At 41.4% G+C, this 25,137-nt stretch overlaps 2 protein-coding genes across 2 annotated transcripts; one reads left to right on the top strand and one right to left on the bottom strand.

The window, feature by feature from the left end:
- Nucleotides 1-9,702: 9,702 nt before the first annotated feature.
- LOC6538398 (sodium channel protein Nach) lies at nt 9,703-14,397 on the bottom strand. Its single transcript, XM_002098886.4, has 5 exons — nt 12,391-14,397; nt 12,102-12,326; nt 11,866-12,046; nt 11,095-11,783; nt 9,703-11,023 (listed from the first exon to the last, which is right to left on the bottom strand). The coding sequence occupies exons 1-5, from the start codon at nt 12,501-12,503 to the stop codon at nt 10,795-10,797; spliced, it is 1,437 nt and encodes a 478-aa protein (XP_002098922.1). The 5' UTR covers nt 12,504-14,397; the 3' UTR covers nt 9,703-10,794.
- An 8,347-nt stretch (nt 14,398-22,744) lies between these two features.
- On the top strand, nt 22,745-24,143 carry LOC6538397 (fructose-bisphosphate aldolase). Its single transcript, XM_002098885.4, has 3 exons — nt 22,745-23,640; nt 23,700-23,899; nt 23,964-24,143. Exons 1-3 carry the CDS (start codon nt 22,842-22,844, stop codon nt 24,057-24,059), a joined length of 1,095 nt encoding a protein of 364 aa, XP_002098921.1. The 5' UTR covers nt 22,745-22,841; the 3' UTR covers nt 24,060-24,143.
- The last annotated feature ends 994 nt before the right edge of the window (nt 24,144-25,137 follow it).

The raw sequence follows: 25,137 nt of genomic DNA, 5'->3' as shown, positions 1-25,137 counted from the left end.
CCAAATCTCTTGTTTAGCCCAATGTTTATATATTTGTACTCGGATCACTATTTATACCTACATTACTATTATACAAAACCTAACCATTTAGTAGATATTTTTCACAGTGCACTCCCCTGAGCTGCAGAATGTGTATTCGCCTAGATGGTCCCTAAATCACGAGCGGATGTACAGTGACAGCGTCTTCAGAAACGACGGCAACTCCAGTTACTTCGGCCACCCCACTCGCACCCGTGTCTATTGGGTATAATTAGTTTCAAATATTTGCGCAGAGGAAATTTAATTTTTCCCAACGCACTTTTGGTAATTTCAATTTTATGCGCAAATGTAACCTGACATTCCGGTCCTGCAAAGGTGGGCGGGGCAGGATGTGGGCTAAATAAGCCGAGGTAATGAGTGGAAGATTGTGTATGTGCTTCGGTCTGATATTTGGAAGTTTTCAATTACCCAAAAGATCTCGGTGACATTAAGATTCGGGCGATAGGAACGTGACCCGGCATCGACCGAATCGAATAAAAAAAAAAACCCAATCCGGGATTAGAGCGACCAACTCAAAATTTAGTCACGAGTCGAAATCTCCGTCGGAATATTCTGCAGGCGGCTGAGCCATTAGGAAAATTGTAAAACAAGTTTTGGGGTAAACCGCAAAATTTTCATAGCCAAACTTACGCATACAATCAGAGTAAGAGAGGCACGCATAAATATTCAATCAAAGACGCAGAAGAACTTTCCATCCAAACTGCAAACAACAATAAAAACTCTATTAAATACGCATAAATTAAGACAGAGAGTGAAAGATATGGCATATGGGATAAGAGGACGAGGGTGTAGGAGAGAGATATGGCACAGACACTTCAGAGCTGAGAACTATTAGAGCCGTGTTCACCTGGATTTTATGACCAGCACAGTTTTTAATGCCGTCTCCTGCCGCCGGTGGAAGTTCATGTGCGAACTTTTATGCCTTTTTCCCTCGACTCGGGCTCATTCGCATTCAAATCAAATGAACACATCTACGGCTGAGACCGCAGAGTGGCATAGAATTCAATGGAAAAGTTTTTGGGCTTACCGCAGCAGGACAAAGCCACAGCAAATCTAACAGTTTTGGCTTGGGCTTTAACGCCTTACCGTAGTGTCAGGCCCCGAAAGTTCAGACAAATTTTGCATTAGACCGTTAGTTCGTTAGTTAGTGAGTTGGTGAGTTGGCCAAGTGGATAACCCTTCTGCCGCAGGCCGCTGTCCGCTGCATTCGAAATTTTGGAAAATTTTAATAGAAAATAGTCCGTTACTCGCCGCTGTGCACAGCGAAAAATTTTCAAAAATAACCAAGGCAATGATTACAATCAAATAAATCATTTTAAATATTCCAAACAAACTGTCTTATGGAATGACCTGTAAGATAAGATCATATCTAAAAGAAGCAATGTAAGGACAAAATTTTTGCATTTTACAAACATTTATTACGCTAAAATCGCTATGAAAAGTTATGCTTAACAAAATAAAGTTATCAAATTACATATTTTCATATATTTATTTATGCTAAAATAAAGACTGTTTTGTGCTGCTAATAAACATAGCTAACTATATCTATACATACTTTTTCGATTTTCGAAAAAAAAAAAATTCAACAAAATTTTGCATTTTTGATAAGGGGTACCATCATCAAAATTTGCGAAAAATGGCCAAAAATTTGCATTTCAATGTATGTACATGGATCGATAGGGAATTTTTTTACGAATTCAACGAGGTATGGCAATCCACCTTTGGACAACTATTTTTACTGCTATCGAAAAAAAAACGGATTATTTTTCATCAAAAAATCGAAAAAAGAAATAGTTGTACAAAATCGGATATGATTAATCGACGTTTTCGCCATAACTTGGCCAAAAATGACCGCAAAGCTAAAATAAAGACTGTTCTGTGCTGCTAATAAACATAGCTAACTATGTCTATCCATACTTTTTCGATTTTCGAATAACAAAATTTTTTCAAATTTTTGCATTTTCGGTAAGGGGTACCATAATCAAAATTTGCGAAAAGTGGCCAAAAATTTGCATTTCAATGTATGTACATGGATCGATAGGGAATTTTGTTACGAATTCAACAAGGTATGGCAATCCACCTTTGGACAACTATTTTTATTGCTATCGAAAAAATAGTGATTATTTTTATCAAAAAAATACAACAAATATTTTTTGTCAAAAAAAAATATAAATATATCTTTATTTTGTGGTTTATAGATATAAATTTTTTTGAGTGCTGAGGTTAATACTGCTATGCCCTGGGTCGAGGGTAACCTCCCACTGACGTGGTCGAGATGTGCTCTGGTTCACCATCCCGATGACGATGACAGACAGGCAGCTGCAAAGCGCCCGAGCGAAAGTTGCACGTTGAACAGAATTGGCAGCTTCCAGATAGTTGCATTAGTATCTGACAGCCTGTAAAATGCATGGAACGTGGGAAAACAAGTTGTTGTCAGCTACTTTGGTAGAAATTGTGCAAATATGTTACCGGAAAATTTATGGCAGAGCAAATGCAAGCATAGAGTAAACATGTTACGACATATGCCTCAAACTGAGCACAAGGCATACTCAAAAATTTTGTTTTCGCCAAACCCATGTGCAAAAGGGTGCATTAATCATTAACTAACCTTTGCAATTGCTACACAGTAAATCAATGCACTGAACAAACATAACAATTGACCTGCAGTCTCTGGGATATGTATGAAAGGCAAACAAAAACTTGCCATCATGCGAAGCATGAAAGCAAATAGCCCAAGGTTCGATTTTTTAGGGCGTATGAAAGTTTGATTAAATTCTCCACGCAAAAATACGTTTTTGTACATAAAATTTAAAATTTGTACGCAACCAACAGATATGTAGCTTTAACAGTTTCGAAAGTACACACACACATGTCATGAAATCCGGCGAGCCATAACAAAACTCAACGATTTCCTACCCGACACATCAACCAAGTATTCCGGGCAATAACTTCCCGTTCATATCACTCAAAATGAAGATTTCCGTGCAGGAAGTTTCCATCCATGACATACCCCATCAGTCAGCTGCAACTTTTGATATAAATTTTAATTTTTCCAACTTGCAAAAAGGATTTCTTAGGCGTTGCCCGCCGGCAAACACTAACGCTAAATATCAGTCACTAAAAAGTTATCAGGAAATTGTGTGTGTGCCATTGAGGGGATTTATTACGCTTGTCCTTTTAACAAATTTTTAGCATTATTTACGGTTCTCCTTTACGCTTCTACCGCACTTTTCCACGTTTCATTTCACTCTTTTTGCCAGCCCGCAGCAGCTTAGATATTTTTTAAAAGTCACCAACACGCACGCATTTGTCAATCTCTATCAGAGGGCAAAAGAAACAAAAAAAAAAAAGTATAAAAAAATTGAACCAGGGATTGGCAGCGAAAGGGGAAAGGCGGGACCCCAAGTCTGAACCAACCCGCATGCTGACTGCCAATCCTTATTGACAGCGGCACTTCCGCTTTGGCAGCCAAAATAGCTGCGAGCCCCATAAATTAAACTCGTGTGCCACGCCACGAATCCAGCTCTTTTCAAACTGTCTGCTGCGAAATAAAAAAAAAAAAGGAGGAGGAAATTGTAAACCCCCCGCAGACTGAGAAAGCCTTGCTGTGCCAGGGCCTGAAAGGCCCTTAAGTTGCCGTGGCCACAATCAGGACATTCAAGACATTGAGGACACTCGGGACGCACTTGGCGTAAGCCCTCTTACAGTTTAGTATGCGGTAATTGACATGTAATGCGGTTGCGATTGACAACACCAACAACTGCGACACCAACAACCACGCGGACATGCAACAATGTCGCCCACTTCCGGTGGCCATTTTGACTTGTCTTGCACTCGTCCCATCGCCGCGTGTCCAGTTGTGTGACAAATTTCGATGGCATTCCAAGGCGGCCACCAAAAAAGATCCGCAACCGCATCCGCAAGGCGGAACGAACCGAACCAAACCGAACCGAACCAAACTGAAACGAAACATGCCGAGGTGAACCACAAAAACGTATGCCGCCCAAAACTTGGACAGAGTTTCGCTTACTGACTCATACAGTGGATTCATTTTGAACACCCAGATCCATAATCAATTTAAAAGGTATTAGATACCATTTTTTTTGCTGCTCTCCTGTCTTAATAGCTATAAATTATTTTAAATATTTTATAAATTGTATTTTGTTGAAATTCAAAGTGGATTCAATGCGATTCCACAGTAGCTTAAAGGCCGTCTTGGTTGGCAATAAAAAGCAACTGAAATGAAATGAACCTCATGAAAAATGGCCAAGTGTTTGCCAAGAAATGTTTGGTTAGGTCTCGCTTTTCACCCGCTTGCCCTTCTCACTTCTCCTTGTATTTTACTTACTTGTATTTTCTTTTTTTTGTGGGCGAACCACCTGACCATTGAGGCGTGCACTTGGTCCCTGGCAATCGAACTAAGGCCACAGCCAGGATCAATACCAAAAAGGGCTCCAGCACCAAGAAAGCAGCGAGTTGGGGAACAACAACCACAGCATGTCAACATAAATCAAAAGGCTGAAAGCAGAGAGCTGAAAGCACCCCAGACGAAGGCCCAAATGTTGGGGGGCAAGAAGCCATAAGAAATCATTTCTAATCCTAGAAGTTCCGTGCTAGTCGAGACGACAAGCCTCTCGTCACTGGCCAAAGGAGCTATCAGCAGGCAGGCTGTGAAGTGCTGGTTACTAGTAAATGATCTAGAAAACAAAAGAAATGGAAATTGGCTCACAACTCAATTATAAAGTACTTGATGTTGCTTTACTCAAGGTATATTTAATAAGCAATCTTGTACTTTCTGAATACACACACTTAAAGATTTCATATAAGTCAGCGCAAATAAACCATACCCTTGAACCCCACCACTGCCTAGTACAAAAGCAAGTTGCAAAAAGAAGTAAAGAGCCGAAACTGTTCAACCAATCTGCTCCATCCACGGAATTTAGAGTTTTTGACTCCGTTTCAGCTTTCGTCTCGCATCCACCCGAGGGAAGGCATAAATTGGACAACCAATTTACGGCCTAAAAACCACTTTTGCCTCTATATTCGGGAGCTCAACGCTACTATTTTTTATTCTGTCGAGCAGAAGCTAAATGCCAGGACCCACCGCCAGATACCAATAGCCCGAGACCAGAGGGATTTGTTTATGCGGCTTCGTGGCTTTGAGGCTTCTGGCTTTGGCCTGCTTTATGGAGCAAGGTAAAGCACGTGCAAGCATTTGTCGTGGTTATTTTGCTTGGATTTGAATCGTCCTTGTAGTTTACAGCAGACTGACGATGATGCCCTGACACTGATAATGCCACGTCGACACTTGCCCATCAAAAGTGGCCACGTGCACACTTTGCCGGCCTTAACTTGGCTTCCATGGATTGCTGCGTTAATAGCCGAGGCGATAAGATTGGCTCTGACTGACTGCTGGGCATTATTTTGCAATGTTTACGGTGTGAGACAATATTTTTGGCTGCCAATGCCATTCCATCAGCATTAACAGCTACAGTATAAAGTAATCCGAGGTGAAAATATAACATCAGTGAGCTCAGCATTGTGTATTTTCTTTATAGAAAGCACAGTTTCGCCTGTTAATTAATCAAAATATGGAGCCTCATTTTGCTGGAATTGTCTGTTTGGGGCAAATGGAGTGGGAAAATGCTTAAATTGCATGCAAAACTCGAGTGCCGAGACACCTGTCCTGCTGCTCTGCTACGTGCATAAAGTTTTGGGTATATCTTGCCTAAGTTGGATACTGCATTCAAAAGCAGTCAATATTTTGAGAGCTCTGCAAGAGTTTTAACTACAGCTCTCTAACCACTTTAGCATCAGCCAGAAGCGCTAAAGATAACAGCCCAAAATCCAAGCCAAGTTATCCATTCCGCCGCCGAGGCATTCGGCTCTTCCTGGCAGCAGCAGCAGCAGTAGCAGCAGTAGTAGTATGGAAAACACTTGCCAAAACAAGTCGCGCACTTTGCCATGGGTTGGTTGTTCGTTGATGGGCAGGAGAAAGGCAAAGGAGTAAGGATGCGGCAGGCAGACGGCTCGTCTCGAGGACCCAGGCTATATGCATACAAAGCACTATAAAGTTTACCATGTATTCATATTTCACATGTATGTAGTATATTTCTTGTGCATGTGCAACTCTTTTGAAGACATAAATTTGCAAAATGCCGTGCGTTAAACAGCTGATGTTTTATGGCCTTCTGAGCAATATGAATGTGCAGAGAAAAAATTTAGAAAATTACAATGATGATTTCTAACATAAAAAATAAATAACGACGTTGCTTTATATGCTTCCCAACTATTACCATACCAGACTTTTAGGACAACTGTAAACAATTTAACAAGTTTTGTTAACTATAAAATGTTTTTATTTATTTATACGCCGAACAAAAATGTATTTTCTGTAACCCAATTTTAGCTATAAAATACAAAAACAAACAAAATACAAAAGTTCATTAAATACAGCATTATTTATTGTTCACTGTGTGACATTGCGGCTAGAAAGGCCGTCGAACCGCCTTGGCAAAGCAAATTGTATTGCACTTCCACTCAACACGTCGGGCGTTAGTTGGAATTTCAAATTTGTTTTTCGGTAGACGCTTCACCCCAAAAAACCAAAAAAGAAAAGAAACAAAATATGAAAAACAAGAGGAAGATAGAAACTCATGCCTAGCCTTAATTTGTGTATAATAAGTGCTCTGTCCGGGCTCGGTGGCGTATGATGAATATTTATAATCCACAGGCAGCGATAGCGGGCAGCATCTTCATCGCTCTGAAGTTCAGCTCTGAACTTTTAAGCAAACAAATGAAAAATGAATTTCCTGCTTATGTTTATGCTTGGCATATGCTGAATGCTCTGGCTCACACACACACACACTAATGCACACTTACAAATACCATGAAGGCAGACAAAGGCAGAGCGTGAATAAATATTACTCATACGCTGCGTTGTGCAACTTTGTGCAAATGCCAGCGGCAAGTATTTACACCTAGACGAAGCACAATCAAATTCAGCACAAATGTGTGAAAAATGCATAATATCCACAAGCATGTGTGTGTCCGTCCGAGCATCCATATATCCGCATCCGTATGTTCATATACGTACGTATACATTAGTGTATAAGTGTATGGGAATTGGTGCTGCAAAATGGCTTCCATGGCAACAATGCCGTGTGGCAGCAAGTGCCGTCAGCAGCAGTAGTAGCAGCAGCAGAAGCTAGAGCAGAAGCCCAAGGAGAAACAGCAGCAGCTCACGCTCATAATGATTATCCATTGAAATGGAAATGCCAGCCAAGGATTTAATATAATTCGCAATGCGTAGAGTGCGATCCGCTTGGCAAAAGTTTTCAAAACTTCACTCCCAAGAAGCAGACACAAGGATGCACCTCAGCATGAGTTGCAGGCCCAAAGAATAGAATTCAATTTAAATAGATTTCCGCTTAGGGGAAATTTAAAAGAACGAAGAAAAAACGATTGCCTCCAGAGAAGGCAATTGTTAACACTGTGCCAGCTTGCTGGGGCGTTTCCGATATTGTGGATGTGTGGGCGTGCCAATGTGATTGAAAAACTACTAACTACAAACACTTAACACACTCAACCAAGTCCATGTGCGCACAGGGAAAAATAGCGAACTCCGATGTCAATCTAACAAACATCTTTGTTACTAGTAATTATAGAAAATATACAAGGAAAATCCCTCCCCAAAATCGTCAAGAACTTAAGTTCTTTTTACATTTATAATAACCTAAACAAACTGAAGAGTCAAATTATTCGCAGTGCATCAATGCATTGAGATGGCACACAAAAAATAGGTGATAGAAAATAAATACGAAAATGAAAAGCTGGCATAACAATTGAGTGATGTTTATTTAGACGAAATTGATATTCTCTATTCGATTTAAAGTGCTCTTAATTAAAATATTGTTAGGGCACTCTTTTAATCCAATAAAATGGCCATTTTATGCTCGAAAATTATATATATCAGAATACAAATAAAGAGAGGGCCCTTCATAAATTAGGTATGCCAATTGGTTAGAGCATCGCCAGGATGTCTTGAAGTTAGCTTAGCTGGCAAATATCCTGCTCAAAGAAAACCGAATGCTAAGCAAACGTGCGTGCGAAAAAGGTAATTGAAAAATAGTTACCATTTCCTTCGCTACCTGGAGAGAAGGAAAACTGAAGTTTTTCTTTGCCCTCGCCGTCTCGTTTCGTTTCGTTTCGACTATTTCTTTCAGCAGGAGCTCGCTGGCAATTGCTTATTTTAGCGCTTCCCATTGGCAATTCGCAATTGCAGCAATTGAAATGCAGCCAAGAGACTGCCCACTTACTGGCAATTCCCTGGCACTCGAATTAAATTTTAATGAAGTTATTTGAATTTTAATTATTTCGAACTTGTTCTGGGCACCCTGCTTCTTCTGGCGCCGCTTAAATCAATGACCGGAAAGCATTATACAATTATATTTATATGCATGCATAAAAGTGTGTGTGTGTGTTCTGGTGTGAGTGAGTGTGTCTCATAGTGTGAGTGTGGCTGTCAGCCGGCGAATGATTTAAGTTGCCGGGCGCAATTCTGGTTTTTTGGCCCGGTCAACCGACCACATGCCGGCAGCATATTTCAAACTGTCCGGCTAAATCACGGGAAAACGCAAAAATAAAATCCTACAAAAGCGACCAAAGGGAGAGCGGCGGTCTGACTTTCGGAGGCAATAAAACATAATAATTAACATTTTGCGAGCCGTTTTGATAAATGGCGATGCGGTGTTTCGTTTAAATTATACATAACGTAGCATACTTTTCAGCGTTATGCTAATGGCCAAGCTCAGACGCAGACTTGCATGGCAAGTTTTAATTACATTTCGTCCAAGTGTGTGACATGCCGAGGTGCGTGTGTGTGTGTGCGTCGGTGGGTGTGTGTGTGTGTGTGTTGCATTTTCATGAGACTGACAGCCGAGGAAAAGTGCGAGCGGAAAAGCAGAAAACGTAAGTAATGACTAAATGCGCACTCTGACAGTTTAACATGACAAAAATGTTCTCGTTTCCTTATTTCTGTTTTAGTTTTGTTCCTTTTTTATTTTCTTCGTGTCGTCCTTCCGTCATTTTTCGTCTCTTTTGCGCTGAGCTTGATAAATGATACGCCCAGTCACTGGCAACAATGTCCTGGCAAAGTTTTTCTGGACAGATACGGTTAACATTGTAGCTGGCGCTACACTTTCACTGCACTCGGGTCGGCAATTCGTTTGACCTGCCCCCCTTGGCCGCTTTGTTCGGGGAATCCTTTGACTGAGCGGAGGGGATTTCCGTCATAAACCATATACAAATGCACCATAAATACGAGTGCGGGACATGAATGTGTTAAAGAAGAAGGCAAAGTCCCGCCGGCAAATGAAATGAAATGGAAAGCCATGCTAAAGGAAAGTCAGAAAAAAGATATTTTTACACACATATATATATATTTATGCTTGAAAAGGAGAGAGTATTATTTATGAGTTTGCGGGAAGTGGCGGTCAGAGATTTTTATTCCGTTTCCTTGGGTCCTTTCAGTAGTAAAAGTTGTTTGGCTAAGTTTTATGAAGTCCTTTAATGCCCTTTAAGTATGCCTTTCATGCTATTAAAATTGTTTTCCAACTAGGAGGCTTGACATTTCAATTTAGATTTAAAGCTTAAGCTAATAAATATAAACTTTCGATGTACTTTATTAATAAACTTGTTCTTTTTATAGTTTGGTTTTTAATGTTCACTAATATAGAAATGTATTCATTTCATGAACTCATTATCTTTAGAATTATTAGGGCACCAATTCCTATTAGATTTTGCTCTTAGTTTGCCATAATTAATTTTTAATTGGTTTCAAATGTGCTTTTCAAATATTCCCAACGACCCACTTCTGACAGTGTTCCACATTCCTTTTTAAGCCCATTTCACTCGAATTTTCCGTGCGCTAAAAGCTTAGGCCCATTTCGTGTCTTTTTAATTGGTGTAGAGCATAATTAATTAACCTTTGTCGAGGTGACCAAAAGCAACAATGACCGAAAAAGGCAAAGGCAACGGCAACGGCAAAGAAGAAGGCCTGTGGCAAAGAATTAATGTGATTACATTTCTCTGGTTTGCTTTTAGCACACTTTTCTATTGTTGTGTCGCTTTAAATATTTAAAGCTAAGCAACATGGCCCAGGCGAATGAGAAACTTAACAGGCTTGAAAGGTGGCCAAAATCTGAGGCATCGTATATGTATATACATATGTAGGTATATAAATGTAAAATGGTTGCAGTTGTCGCCAAGAGGCGTTTGCTGACTGGGCAAATTGTGAGTTTCATTGATTTTCAGTTTCACACTTGGCTCGCACAGCATCGCTTTTCGGTACGAATATCCTTGGCATCCTGACGGCATGCCATGGTTGCATTTTTAATGCGCATTGCAGTGACCGAGTCGAGCAAATATTTAATAAAATTTTTAAATTGCGCATACGCCGCTTGTGACTGAGGTCAAGGCGCAGCCAACTCGTGAGACTCTGGATTCCGTTCTTCTCTTTCAATACACTTCCCTTTGGTTGACGACGCGAATGCACGTATAGAAGCTACCATTCCCTTGTTAAGCTTGAGGAACTCTTAATTCCTTTATAATTAAAAAAAATAAAGTTCAATAAGCTTTGTAATGATTTTAGTGGAGTTTTTACCTAACTGGAACTTTTTTTATAAGTTTTTTTTGTTGTAAATTTCTCGAAAACTTTTTGCAGTGGCTTTCGACTTGCCGCTGGCAGTTGACCAATTACGCACGAGCGGCGCGAGCGCCCAGCATGTTGCTAAGGGGTCGCACTGTGAAATAGTAGACAAACTCAATGGCACTGAGGATGCTGGCCCCCAGAAAGAGACCCAGCATGCCGCCCATGGAGACCACGACGTCCAGAGGCGTGCGAAGGGACTGCCGGCGATACTGATCCGTTGGCAGGAAAGGCATGTCCAGAGTGCCGTTGTAGTACTTGTTTTGATTCCTGACACTGCCGGATGTGGGAATTTATGCAAATAAGCATCGTGGCTCGGACAGCTAGCCTAAGTATAATAAACTTACAATAAAGCGGGCTCGTAAATGGTAGTAATGTCGCCATCATTGCAGGACGGCAGGCAGCCGCAACTGGCATTGTTGCCCTTGTTGTTGTTCACCAGCACCCTGGAGTCGGGCTTGATCATACGCGTCTTCTCCAGACACAAGAATCCCTCCAGATTGCAGTCCGGATACCGTGGATCGGCATTGGGATTGTACAGGAATGACGTACAGTTGCAGGCTTTCATCTGCAAGCCCCTAATGCACTCGGTGATGCAGACGCTGAAGCTGTAGGACTTGTACAGACTGTTGGGCGGTATCTCCTCTGGGAAAAAGCAGCTGCGGATCTTCGGATCAACGTCCTTAACATCCGGATCGTTCTTCATTACGATCTGGTTAAATTGCATATACTTGCTCAGTCCCTCGGTAATCAGGGGAATTCCGGGTGGAAAGAAGGCCGTATGTGGAATATCTTCCGCATTTATCACGCTTATTTGCACATCCAAATGGGTGATCACATTTATCACAGCCTTCTGATTCGCGGGATCCAGCTCATTGGGCAGCCAGTACTTCGAGCCAGGTTCATTGTTCAGCAGCGAGTTGAGCATATAGCAGCGGCCAAATGGAGTCAAAAGGGGTCTGAAGTACCGGCAGCAGTCGAAGGGTTTATGGGATAGTTTGCACTCCACGAACAGATCCGAGCAGTTGGCTCCATACTGGTGAAATAAAATACATTAAACATATAACACTTTATAGTATATGGATAATTTGTACTATCTTTATTCGAGACCAACTCACCCAGGTTAAGATTTGCCGGTAGTTGTCCGACGGACACTTTGCACATGCTTCGGTGCAATTCTTGTGCACTACTCCACACTTTCCCTTCAATCCGTTCTCATTATACAAGGCAGGAAACAGAAGGATCGATATACCGGTCTCAACATCATATGGATAATCCCCGGCTACGTCCTTGCCCAAACTAAAAAAGTAAGAAAGTCTCATTTCTTGACCTAGAGCCCCTTGTCAATCGCAACCTTTCTATGTATTCCTCGAATTTGTAGAACAAATTTCCACGGTAGGCCAGTTCGCAGACGCTAACAGCAGGAAATTTCCATTTGGAAAATGGCGGCAGACTCTCGAACACAATGCTCACAGCTCGTGTGGGAAAACTCCGCTGATATCCCATGATCAGTTGGTAGCAGCCCAACGACGAAATGAACACACAAATCAGCCAAAAGATGCGTTCCGTGAAGTGCAGTCTACACAACAAATGGCAACATTCAAATCTTGAGGTACTATCACTTCGTAGGCTGGACAACTCACCTTGAGTTGGCAATGTAAGCGAATCCTGCCAGTGTGCAATTGGTGCAGTAATCCTTGATGTTGGTCACAAAGCCGTAGCTCCGCTTCTGCCGCAGCACTTGGTCCTTCCCCATATCTGCTCACCGTAGGCGCTTTATAACCAGATCTTTGAACTCCGGGATCTCGTGGCAAACTGACCGGTGCATATAAATTGGTCTTGACCAAGCACGACACGGTCAGCTACCATTTGTGTAAATTTGTTTGTCCTCCGTTCTCGGGTAGATGTGCATCCACAGAGAGAAAAACATATATATATTAGCCATTACAAAAACTATAAATATAAACTATAAAACTTAAATAGCTTAAATTAGCTAAAAGTAAATCAAAACATAGTTGCTTCTGGTGGTAAGAAAAGTGTTTTAAGAATGCTCAGAACCTTATAGCGCTTTTTTTGAAGTGCAGTAAACAGAGCAAGTGGAGGGCGTGGCAACTTAATGGCATGCATGTGCGGTCTCCTTGCCCACACACGAATTTCTTACCAACAGCCCAACTCCCCACCGCCCACGCCGCTCATACAAAGTTGGCATTCGACTGCATGTGAAAAGCCTTTAATTGGTATTTGCTTTGTGCAGGTGTCGCAATAAGGATTTAAATACACACTCAGCAGTGGAAATGTGTGCGTGCATTTATGTTCACTTGAAATTCTGGCATTTTGCGGAACAGATGACACAGAAATCAAGTTGAAATTGTCACACTTAAACTGTAAACTGAAAACCGATTATTGTAACAAGGTCGATTCACAAAACATGCGTCATCGACTGCCTACGAAATAAGTCAAACATTTTTAGTTGACATTTACAAATTATTTACAATATAAGCCCGCATTGGAATGTTTTTTTTTATATTTTTGCTTCAAATTTGTTTTTAATTATAAGCTTGGTAACATATCCATTTCTCCCCACTGATTTTTGACTATCGACCCCTGCATCGATACATTTTGCAGCACTTGCTGCCACCTGGGCTTTCCGTGAGTACGTTAAACTTTTCCGACACCTTTTCCACCCACCTCACACACAAAGCTGCTTGTTAACTCATCCACCCACTGCACCCAAAACCAGACTTTGAGCCACCCACTTTTGGCCATGGCCAAACTTCAACTCCAGAGCAGAATTTACGTGCACTTGCACTGAGTTATTAAGTAAAATGAGTGACTGCACACACGATTCTAAACACACACTGACGCAGAGCCACCCACACTCACTCACTCGTGAACTCACACACGTGCATAAATTGTAGTCAACATGTTTTTCGGTGCTTAGAACTCGACGCTAAATTAGAATTATGCAATTACGGCTCATTTGCGCTGCACACGGCTGCTGTTGTCGCTGCTGGAAAAACACTTAAAAACAATTAGAGTGCTTATTGAAATTGGAGCTGGCAACATGCGAGTGGCATGAAAAACTAATGCGAACATTTTAATTATTTATGCATCTCCCAGAACACGCAATGAGGCAAATTGTTTCCTAAATCGCAATTCCAAATGGTAGACATGTCGAGCTATTTCTGTGACAATATGGTTTCATTCGTCCGCAAACAATTAATAAATTATTTTTTCCCCAAAAAGCATTTAAAAAATAAAGTAAAGGTGTTTGTGTTTCACAATTAAATAGCAGGCAAATAAATAAATCGATCAATTAAATAAATATAATTGGTTATTTACGATTGCTCTATGTGTTATGATAGTAAGTTATTTATTAGCTTAAATTCGTAGTGCACAATAGTTTGGCCTAAGTTCTAAATGAAAATTTTTAAAAACTAGGTTATTTTCCAGATTTAATTTCAAGCATTTGATTGCACATCGGCTTTTCCAATCTCGAAGAATAAAAGCAACAAATATTCTCTCACTTGCACAAATGGATGTCAAGTTTTACGCACTTGACTCATTTTTCGGTCACAATTGTCTGGAAACACAGGCCAAACAAAGTTGTTAAAAATGTTGCATACTTCATTTTGGTCATTTTCTCGGAGATATTGCCAATTGAAATCGAAATTGGAATAAAAGGCCAAAATAAACAAGTATTTCAAAAGCAACGAAAAATTCTCACCCGACTTGCAAATATCGAAAAATATGTTTGGCAAATTGCATTCCAAAATGAAAACAAAAGGAAATATTTTTGTACACAGCAAAATGACCGACTGACTATCAAAGCAATAAAAAATAATCCTTAATTTGATAAAAAGTCTTTTGTTAAGCAGGCATTTATTAAGTAACATAAACATGTCTTGCTTAGAGCATATTCATAAATGAATTCAAAATGAATTTTTATGTTAAGAGGAACTGAAAAATTCGACAATGCATTGTTCGAATTTATATTTATGCAATAGTACACATGTCTGCGAAAATAAAATTGCTGCAGGTATATCGATGGAATAGCTATCAAATGCAGCTAAAAACAAATCCAGCAGCAGAAACAACTAAACAAGCGACAAGGCAATTTAAATACAAACAAGCACACAAAATTCGGTAAACCAACAAATGTTTGAGTGTTGGACGGAGGAGAGTGGTGGAAACACTATTGACGTCGACACACAATTAACTTCAAAATACTCCAAGCCATGTTAAGTGTCAATTAGCCAGAGCTCGAGCTTGGCAGCCATGAATGCGAAATTATACAGCTAAAATATCAAACATATACAAGTATTTACACATTCAGATATAATTTTATATATAATTGCGTATGCTAAACAAGTTACCAAAAGCTGATTATCGCCTCCAGATAGCTGCCAACAAAATTGCATGGAAATAATGAGATCTGCTATCAAGATGGTTTGGCGAGGAATGTTCAAGTAGTCGAAGACCAATCAAGTTTAATGTGGGCAGCCACTGAGATCATCATGGAGTTCATCAAAGCCAGCCGGCTGTATTAAACATCAGACTTATTTGATTTATTCATAGAAAGCCATTCATTTCTTCATAGAATCTCAATAATTTATTAGGAAAGTTTACAGATTCAGTTTCGGGCGAATTATATATTAAAAAAGTTTCAATAGAGGCGAGCCTTCAACTGAATGACTTTTGCTTTGGAGTTGAACTCACATAATCGGCAAACATTTCATTTATAATAACCAACAGACCCAAAATGGTCAAAACAGCGGCAATAAATAAAATCGAATAATGAAAAAATCTGAAATGATATTGGTAAAACATGGAATGACCAAATATAATATGCAGACCGCAAAACAATAAAAGTAGACAGCAACAAATAAAAAATCTGTGGCTAAACCAAAACACACAGCCGGCATATACAGCAAAAATCGTGTCCAAGTGCCACGTTTGGTTTTGTCTAAGCGACAGGGCGGGATAGGGCCATGACCCCGCCCCGCCCCGCCCCCTTCACCAACTACTTTTGGCCAAACTTTACTCCCACAACCGCCCCTCCCCTCTCTCGCCATTCAGCGGTTATGTTTGGCCCGGCACGCTTTTGCAAACAAAACGCCGTTGTTTGTGTTTCCCACATGCGCTGACAATATCGCAACAATGTCGGTCGACAACGTCCAAAGAACAACGAACGGTGCTTCACTGCTGGCTCCTAAAAGAAAAGCGGCGAAAAAACACGGAAAATCAAACGGCCAACAAAAAACTCCCTGATGGGAATTTCTGCAGGACGAGCACCGGAAAAAATTATGAACTCACAAAAACACAGATTTTGGCACCTCAAAAAAACGATGAATCTCAGTTTTATTTTTGTTATGATACTCTTTTGGCCATTTTAATTTAAAAACTTAGCAAAAAAGTTCAAAGGAAATTAATCATTTAAAAATAAATGGAAATTGGCTTACAGTGACATTTTTACAATGAAAAGTAAAATGGGTTTATAGAATGTAACCCAAAGATATAAAGCACACGTATATTTTTGCCAGTGTGCGGCCGTAAACAACTGGCGGAGTGACACTAATGGCAGCTCTACTTTTGCATACCCCAGTGTCTTCCGCTATTCCGAGCTGCCAGCCAAGACAAGAAAATCGAGTGCAGAGGCAATAAAAGGCCAATAACAATGCAATAATCATAATAATACCAATGGCAAACCAGCCAGTCGGCAAATGTTGCTGCTGCAACAGGAACAGCAGCAGCAGCGGTGGCAGTGGCAACAGTTGCTTGCCGTATCAGCAATAAAAGTTGTAACAATTATCATTTGAAAGTGCATTGTTCCAGTTGTCAGATGCGGCGCCTAAGTACTTGCAACAACAACCGCACCAAATGCAGCTCGTGCCACCGCCAGTGAAGTGGCAACAACAATTGTCTACGTCAGCGACTGGTAAAATTAATATGCACAAACCGCTGCAATTGCAATTTGTTGAAGAAACAATGAAGCGCACGAGCAGCAAAAAAGAAATATATTTTACATATTGTCGCATAAATTTCAAAACGATAATCACTGTAGAATATCAATTAGTTGGCTGCTGCCTTTGGTATTTGAGTCTTTGTTTAATGTGGAGCAAAAGCTAAAGTAATGAGTTATAGTTTTGACTTCCAGTGATATATGGCTAAGCCAAGAATTAATTTGTGCAACGCGCTGGGAATACTTAATGAAATTTGCCATCATTGATGACAAATGAAAGATGTTGCCAGCGAAAGGAGAGAGTATTGTTTGCAAAGGGTAAAAATGTTCAATCAGTTAGAGTGCCAAAACTATCTAGTGCAATTAAAATCAATACAGAGCAATTAGCCCCAGTGGCCATAACCTGTCTGCCTGCTGCTCCCTGTTGGCTTTTAATAATGAAACCACATAAATCTTTTCATTAAAGTTCAATTAATCAACAGCCTTCCTGTCACTGCGCATAAATCTCATAATGCACCCACCCACACCCACACTCACACACATGTGGCACGGCCCGAGTTCAGAATGCTCTATGCTGAATGCTGAATGCAGAATGCAGAATGCAGACACGGATGCACAGACACAAAACATGGTCACATGGCGCTCTGGAGCTATGGAGCTCGATTCCCGGACCGTCCAAGTTATTTGTCACCATTTCCCCATTGCCGCCCGGCCAACAAGCTGCCGCCCCAATGGCTTTGCCAAACAAATGTGCAATGTGTTGTACTTACAACGAATTTTGCCACGCCCACGGCTTAGCCACCTCCCAGCCACGCCCCCTTGACCAACGCCCCTGCCTAATATTCCGGCGGACAGGTAATAACACTAGCCGACTACAAACATTTACATTCGAGGTGGCTGCGTGATTTTCCCACACTACAAGAAAATCGATACAGCGCTTTCTAAATACTATTTTTATATATTTTACTTGATTTCAATATTTAGTTATTAATATTTAAAAAAAATATTGTATTAATAAATTTTACTAGCGAATTTGTTAACAATTATATTTGGTTGTGCAGAGGCCTAAACTCAAGTGGGTAATCCAGGCTAAGAATTATCGTGTCACGCAGTCAACGGCCGTTTTCGGATTAGGAGGAACAATGTGGAACATCGAGCACCAAGCTGTCCACCAATGGCTGCCAGCCTGATTACATTTGGGCCATTTCGAGTGGGAGTGCAGAAGATGGCAGGTGCATGGCTTGGGCGTATTATTGTTTGTGTTTCAGCTGGGCAATTAACAAGCAATAAAAGCATGCAGCCAGCAGCCAGCAGCCAAGTTGGCAAATATTAACAGGCCATTGCAGAGGAATTGAGGAAGGAAAGCGGTGAAAATCGGAGGGCAAAGTCAGGTGCAATTAACACAACGATTTCGCAAGAACATATCGAATAAAACGTCCCTGGTGTTCGTCGATTGAATTGATGGCACGTCTTTGGCCTGAACTTTTGCCAAACGAGAAGCTGCACTTTGAATGCCAAATGCGGTTTCTGGCTGACACCTGCGTTCCGCTGCCCGAGTTGCTGTTCGCTTTTTATGAATGAAAACCTGAGTCACTGGCCGGAATCGCGTGGGCGGTCCTACGCCCCCAGGCAAATGGCCAAAATGCAAATGCACAAAAAGGCCAAAACTGCAGTGGGCAACGACAGCAACAACAATATGCCAACGACAACAACAGCAGCAAAAGTGTTACACGACTTTACGAGCACATTCATTGACTGCAAATCAAAACGTGCGCCACGCCAACACCAACGATATCGTTCACCTACACTGGAAATAAATGTTGCACTTTTGGTAAGGCTTCTTTCTTATGTGCGTAATTCAATGACAAGCATATTAGTATTTTTAGAAATAAATAAAATAGGTAAGTAAATATTTTATCAATACAAACACTTGGGAGTGTATCCACTTTTTTTCTGTTGTGCATTCACCTCAAGTTCGAAAACGACGGCAAGTTGAACGCCAACGCCGATAGCAATTACCAGGTGACTGCTAACTGGCAAGGTTATGGTTCTCACAGAAACGCCGCGCAAATGCTTGGCATACCATGCCACACATACAAATACCTGTAGGCATTACGCATACGCACTGCATGCCAAGCCAAAAAGGTTTTTAATTTTTATTTCTGGGCGCATTACCGGGAACAGCACTTTTAAATTATTGAGTGTGAAGCATTTAACATTTCGGAGCCGACTGTTTTGCATCGCACAATGGTTATTGAGTGGTACAAAAAAAAACAAAATACAGTTAGTCAAAGTTTTTTATTGGATTGGAATTGAAGTGTAGATTGTAATCATTCTGTTTTCTTTCAAAACTTAAATATCTTTGGTAACATTAAGTTGCTGTCCATTACTTTCTCCCCAATAAGCTTTTACCACCAAGCGGAAAACTTTACAGGAATTTAATTTTCCGGGTATTTAACAGATTTTTTATTTTCCCCGATTTGTACACACTGTTCGGGCGCTTTCCCTTCGCCCGTTTGTTAAGCACACAGTTTAAAAATAATTGTTATTGGGCCAGGTCCAACACCTCTGGAGTCCACCTCCGATGAGAGTGCGAGTGCGAGTGCCAGCCCCTGGATACGGATCCTGGTGCGAATTCCTCCTGCTCCCGGCAGCCATTTGCCATTTTCGGTGCTAAATGTCGCACGCACATAAGCGAAATTATGTGAGGCATTTTTAACGACTGATATGCGCCGGGCGCGATATGGCAAACACACTGCACAGGCTGTGGGCCCATAAAAAAATCCGACGCGAAATTGAAACGGCCGCCCAAGTTGGCCGTTTTACATGCCAGCCACCAACACCCACCCAACCATTTTGGCCCAAACGCATGGCCGATGTACGTGAGATTGGGCCGCCGTTAATTGGTAAAAATTGGGCAAAAGTCGCAGCCGCCTCGCAGGCCAAGTGCTTATGCGATAATGCGTAAATTTTAATGAAAACTTAAAATACGAAAACAAAAGCATACTCTTTGCGGGTCGTAAAGTCGCATGTAGACGCCGATGAACTTTGGTCCTTTGTGCAATGGCCTGGAAGTTGATTTAATGAAGATTTCACAGAATGAACATCAAGCCTTGGGTTGCTGTCTGTCATGTTGTAGACAAGTGTGTATAGTATACATTATTATTGAGATTTAGATATTGAAGTATATGCGTTTGGCACGTGTCCTGTCTGTCAGATCGTGTGGCTGGAATTTCAATGGCAGCTCTTTATGAGCACACATTTTTGGGAACCACTAAACTGTGAGTTATGGTGGCATAGAATCGATAAGCTTAGCTAAATTTACAAACAAAGCTGAAAGTGGAAAATCATAAGAATTGCAATTTGTTTTTCAATAACATCAAGCCAAGCTAGGATTATGTCAACATATAAACATTGCCATGCAAGATAAAGTAGATATATATTGCAATTCTCCAAGCAACAACCAATTTTATTTACAATTCATTTGCAGTTTTCTCTGCAACAGGATCGAAATTATGCAGAAAGTCGTTAGCCACCTACAAGACACCAAATCATGCTGGCCCCAATCATAAATCCCCGTCCAAGACCAAAGACCAAAGACCAACACACTCATTGCCATATCGAACAATGCAGATGAAGTGGCAAATGTGCCACACAATGGTTTGTTACAACATGACCACACACAAGCCTTTTCGCGCCAAGAAATGCCAAAGCAAACACCCCGAGCCGTGTGCCTAATTATGCAACAATATGGCTCCAAAGACGACGACTCTCTCCTTTGTCCTTTTAAGGCAAATGAAGCACAATAGCCTGGCCAAAATACGATAGAAACACAAGAAATTATGAGCAACAAGCAAACGCAACACGATAGCGAAATTATGAACGTGATTAATTCATAGATGGTGGCGCCTATGGCCATTGTTTTTGGCCAGCAAACTGCATTTGACCCGCTTCGCAGGGGGATAATGAAGCACGATCCACGACAATAGCCATACAACCATATATACCATATATACACAGAGTGGCCTGCAGTTGACATCCACGAACGATGTGGCCAAAAAGCTAAATATGATTATGCGCGCTCGATTTAATCTCAGTCGATTTTACGCTGGCCAACTCGCCTCCTTCTTGCTGCTTTATTGAAAGTGTGTGCAACATCATATGCGAGACGGGGCACATTAAAAATGAAGAGATTTTCCTTGAAAATTACGTCTGCGTATGGGTTTTGCTCACAAACGACTTTGTGCTCAAAAATTTAAAATCCAAAATCGTTAAAAAAACTGCAGCAAAAGCGTGAGTAAATCCCCCCATCCACTTCATACTCGCCCACCCCACGCACACAAAAAATAATGAAAAAGGAAAGAAAAAACTCCACTCCAAGTAGTTGCCGGATTACAGTCGTTAGTACAGTGGCTTCAGTCTGATAAAGAGTCGGAAAGACGATGAAAAAATTGGCTACTTAATTTGGTAATAACAATAATTACGCCTGACTGACTAAACGCTGACCAGCGGCCAATTTAATATTGAAAAGACAGGAGCCAAGTGGCTGTCCATTGAATTCCCTAACCAATTCGGTGGGTATTACCGGCTGGTAATGATCATTGCTTGGTTTTCGGAAGGAGCCAAAGACAGTAAAATGGCAATTACCAAAACTTTTAAATTGTCTGTGCACTGTTAAAAGGTTTTTCAGGAAGAGGACGTTCTATTCAGTAGGGGTATTAATTAGTAATATTAGTAAAAAAGCACCATCAATAACAAAAGTACAGCCTCTAAAAACCTAAAATTAATTTAACATTTAAGTTACATTACTTATTTTAAATAATATATTTATGTTATGCCATATATAGTTTGCCAACCAAAGAGCACCCAATTTTCGGTGTATTCATTAAGCTACTCGCCATTTTCAATTAAAACGTTTATAGATAATCAATTAATAATTTTCAAGCCAAGTAAGTAAGTTCAAGTAACTGGTGGCTACTGTCCGGCTGACTCAGCCGCTCCACGCTCAATTAGGTGCAAAGACATCTCGGCTGGCTGAGCTCGAAACGCAGTGGAGGATTTTCGCAGTTGATCATATTTATTGGCTTTGCGATTAGGCTGAGCGGAGTTGCCGATCCGGCGTCTTGCCTCTGGCCTAATTGGGGGATCTAAACTTGAATATTGATGACGGTGTCGGATCGGATCGTATTGGATTGGATCGGTTTTGTTCGGAGGAGAAAAAACACAACAATCCAAAATGCGATGCAATTGTGACTGTGCTGGCTATGCTGGCCGTGTTGCTTGATATTTATCGTACTTAATTTTTCGATGTGTTTGCTGTCTTGGCTATTTTTGGAGAATTTCACGTACGAGACTCATAATTCGTGCGATAATTTACACAAAATTAGGCAACTGTCTAGCCAGCGAACCTTTTAAAGCTATTGGAGCACTTCGATGCGTTTCCCACGCCAATTAGAATTAGTCGTCGGTTTGGTTCGAGTCGAGTTCAATTGAATTTTGAGTGGATCTCGAGGTCTGACAGATAATTGCAAGAGAAAAATGGAAAATTCAATTCACGCTCCGCAAATGGTCCGCAAAATGAAACATCACCTTTTATTCCACTTTGTATCGCCTCTTTTATGACACAGCGCGGCTTCCGCTTATAATTTGTGTTAACAAAACTTTGGTCATTAAACGTCCGAAGTGAAACTCATAAAACGAAAATGTGTCGGTGCGGTCAGATATAATTAATGTGGGCCAAGTTTATTCTTTTCTGCCGGTTAATCTTACCCAAATCTCTGCCTCTGAAAGTTTTTGACTCCCACTCTTGGCCAAAGCAATTAGAAGTCTAATTAGAATGTCATTAGACGGAGGCAAGTGCTAAATGGTCAGGTAGTGGGCAAGTCTTGCTATAAATCTAAATTTTGCATCTAGATTGGAAAACATCAAAATAATTGGTCAATAAAAAGGTTGAAAGTAAAAGGATTTGAGTTATGCCTAATAATTTGGAGATAGATCACGTTTCACTGCAAACTTTAAATATATGTATTATTAAGTTTCTATGATTTTTCTTTCACAAATTTTATTTAATCATTAAAAATTTTCATCTGGTTGCTCACTTTCGTGAAGTCCAAATTCAAAAAATACACCGCTATGACGACCCACTTCTACTACCCGAACAAGGAGCTGCAGGAGGAGCTCATCTGCATATCGAAGGCGTTGGTGGCTCCTGGAAAGGGTATCCTGGCGGCCGACGAGTCCAGTGCAGTGATGGGCAAGCGGTTCCAGCTGATCGGTGTGGAGAACACGGAGGAGAATCGCCGGATATACAGGCAAATGCTATTCACCACCGATCCGAAGATAGCGGAAAATATATCCGGCGTGATATTCTACCATGAAACACTGCATCAGCGCACGGATGACGGACTGCCATTTGTGGAGGCCCTCAGAAAGAAGGGCATTCTCACGGGAATCAAGGTGGACAAGCATTTTTCGCCACTCTTTGGCTCCGAGGATGAGTTCACTACCCAGGGTCTGGATGATCTGGCCAATCGATGTGCCCAGTACAAGAAGGAGGGCTGCAGCTTTGCCAAGTGGCGCTGCATCCTAAAGATCACCAAAAATACTCCTTCGCCGCAGGCGATTTTGGAAAACGCGAATGTCATGGCCCGGTATGCGGCCATCTGTCAATCGCAGCGACTGGTGCCCATCATTAGTCCCGAGGTCCTGGCCACCGGAGATCATGACTTGGATCGGTGTCAGAAGGTCAACGAAATCCTGCTGGCTGGAGTGTACAAGGCTCTCAGTGATCACCACGTTTTCCTTGAGGGAACTCTGTTGCAACCCAGCATGGTGATGCCCGGACTGCAGAGCAATAAAAATCATCCACCATCGGATATTGGAATGGCAACAGTTCTCGCCATCAGGCGAACTGTACCTCCGGCCGTCATGGGTAAGGATTCGTGTCATAAATATATGAGTTCCTCTTAATGTATACATCCTTTTTGGCAGGTGTCCTGTTCTGTAGTGGCGCTCAATCGGAAGAGGAGGCCTCGGTTCATTTGAATGCCATTAACAATGTTCCGCTCTGCAAGCCTTGGGCCATGAGCTTCGCCTTTGATCGGGCACTTCAAACGTCGATTTTGAGGACTTGGGGTGGCAAGAAGGAGCAGATCACCCATGCTCAAAACGAACTCATCAAGCGATGCAGGGTCAGTATGAATTACTAAGTATATACCCTTTAAACTCATGTTTTCCCTTTTACAAATATTTTAGGCTAATGGCCTGGCAAGCATTGGAAAATATATAGTTGGGTCCGTGGAAAGCTCGGCGGCCACTGAAAGACTTATTCAAGAAGCGGTCGAATTCTAAGAAATAATATTAGTGGAAGCTTTAGTCTACAGCTGTGATATAATCAAAATCTCAAATATAATGGAACATCAATCGAAATCTTAAGTATAATGGAACATCTCTCGATCTTTCAGTCTGGGCAATTTTAATTTGTACTTTTTTGTGTTCGTCACAACATGGTGCTTGTTTTCTGGTTTGCCTAGTGAGTAAAGTGCTCCTTGGTGACTTCTGGCCACCACTTGACCACAGGCCGTTTATATGATGCCAGCCAGTGGCTGTCGGGGCGAACAAGTCGAAATATGGTTAACAAGCCTGCAAAGAGCAACATGACTCTTGGAGCGAAGTGTCGGCTTAATCCGCGGAGATTACCAGACGACCGCGCGACACGCAGCTGCGTTCGGAGCTCCAGCTACGCAGCAGCTTAATTAACGCAGGCGCTTGCCAAAAACCAAAACGTTGGCCATGTGCAACAGCAGCAACAACAGCAACAACAGCAACAACTGCAACATCAACAACAGCAGCAACATTAACAACAGCAGCAGCAACAACATGGGCAACCCGGGCTTGAGTGTTTCGACTTAATCAGGCTGTTCCGAGCCGCTCAAGTCGGTGTCATGTTGTTGGCAAATTAGTCAGACGAGGTGAGAAGGGGGTTGCACGCAAATCACAATAATTAAAATTAAAGCAGCCACTAAGTTGTAGCCTCGCCTTTCGCAACAAAGTCAGCTCCTCCCAGTTGTCACGCACAGAATTTTAAAACAACCAGCCCGCCACATTGGCTTTCGCGTGTTGGGACTTCAATGTACTTCGGGAAAAGAAAACGTAGAAATATAATACAATTAAATGCAATTTTTTGGATTTACTTAAATACTTTGATACTCATACTCGCATATCCATTATCAGTAAATCCTAGGGTACCTCTTTAAAGTCGTCTCGCTTCACCTGCCGCTTGAATCGATGCGTTGGTTTGTCGTTAATGCAATCGTCGTGTATGCCAGAGCCGCGGGATTGAATCCCCGTGATTCAACACCTCCCCTCGTCTCCCACTCGAATTTAATTCTGAGTCCCAATCAGGCCAACGCGTACGACATGTCATGTT

Source organism: Drosophila yakuba, chromosome 3R (genome assembly GCF_016746365.2).
Source record: "Drosophila yakuba strain Tai18E2 chromosome 3R, Prin_Dyak_Tai18E2_2.1, whole genome shotgun sequence".
NCBI classification, from domain to species: Eukaryota; Metazoa; Arthropoda; class Insecta; order Diptera; family Drosophilidae; genus Drosophila; species Drosophila yakuba.
The sequence above is the reverse complement of the archived record's forward strand: the minus strand, read 5'-3'. Positions and strand labels throughout refer to the sequence as shown.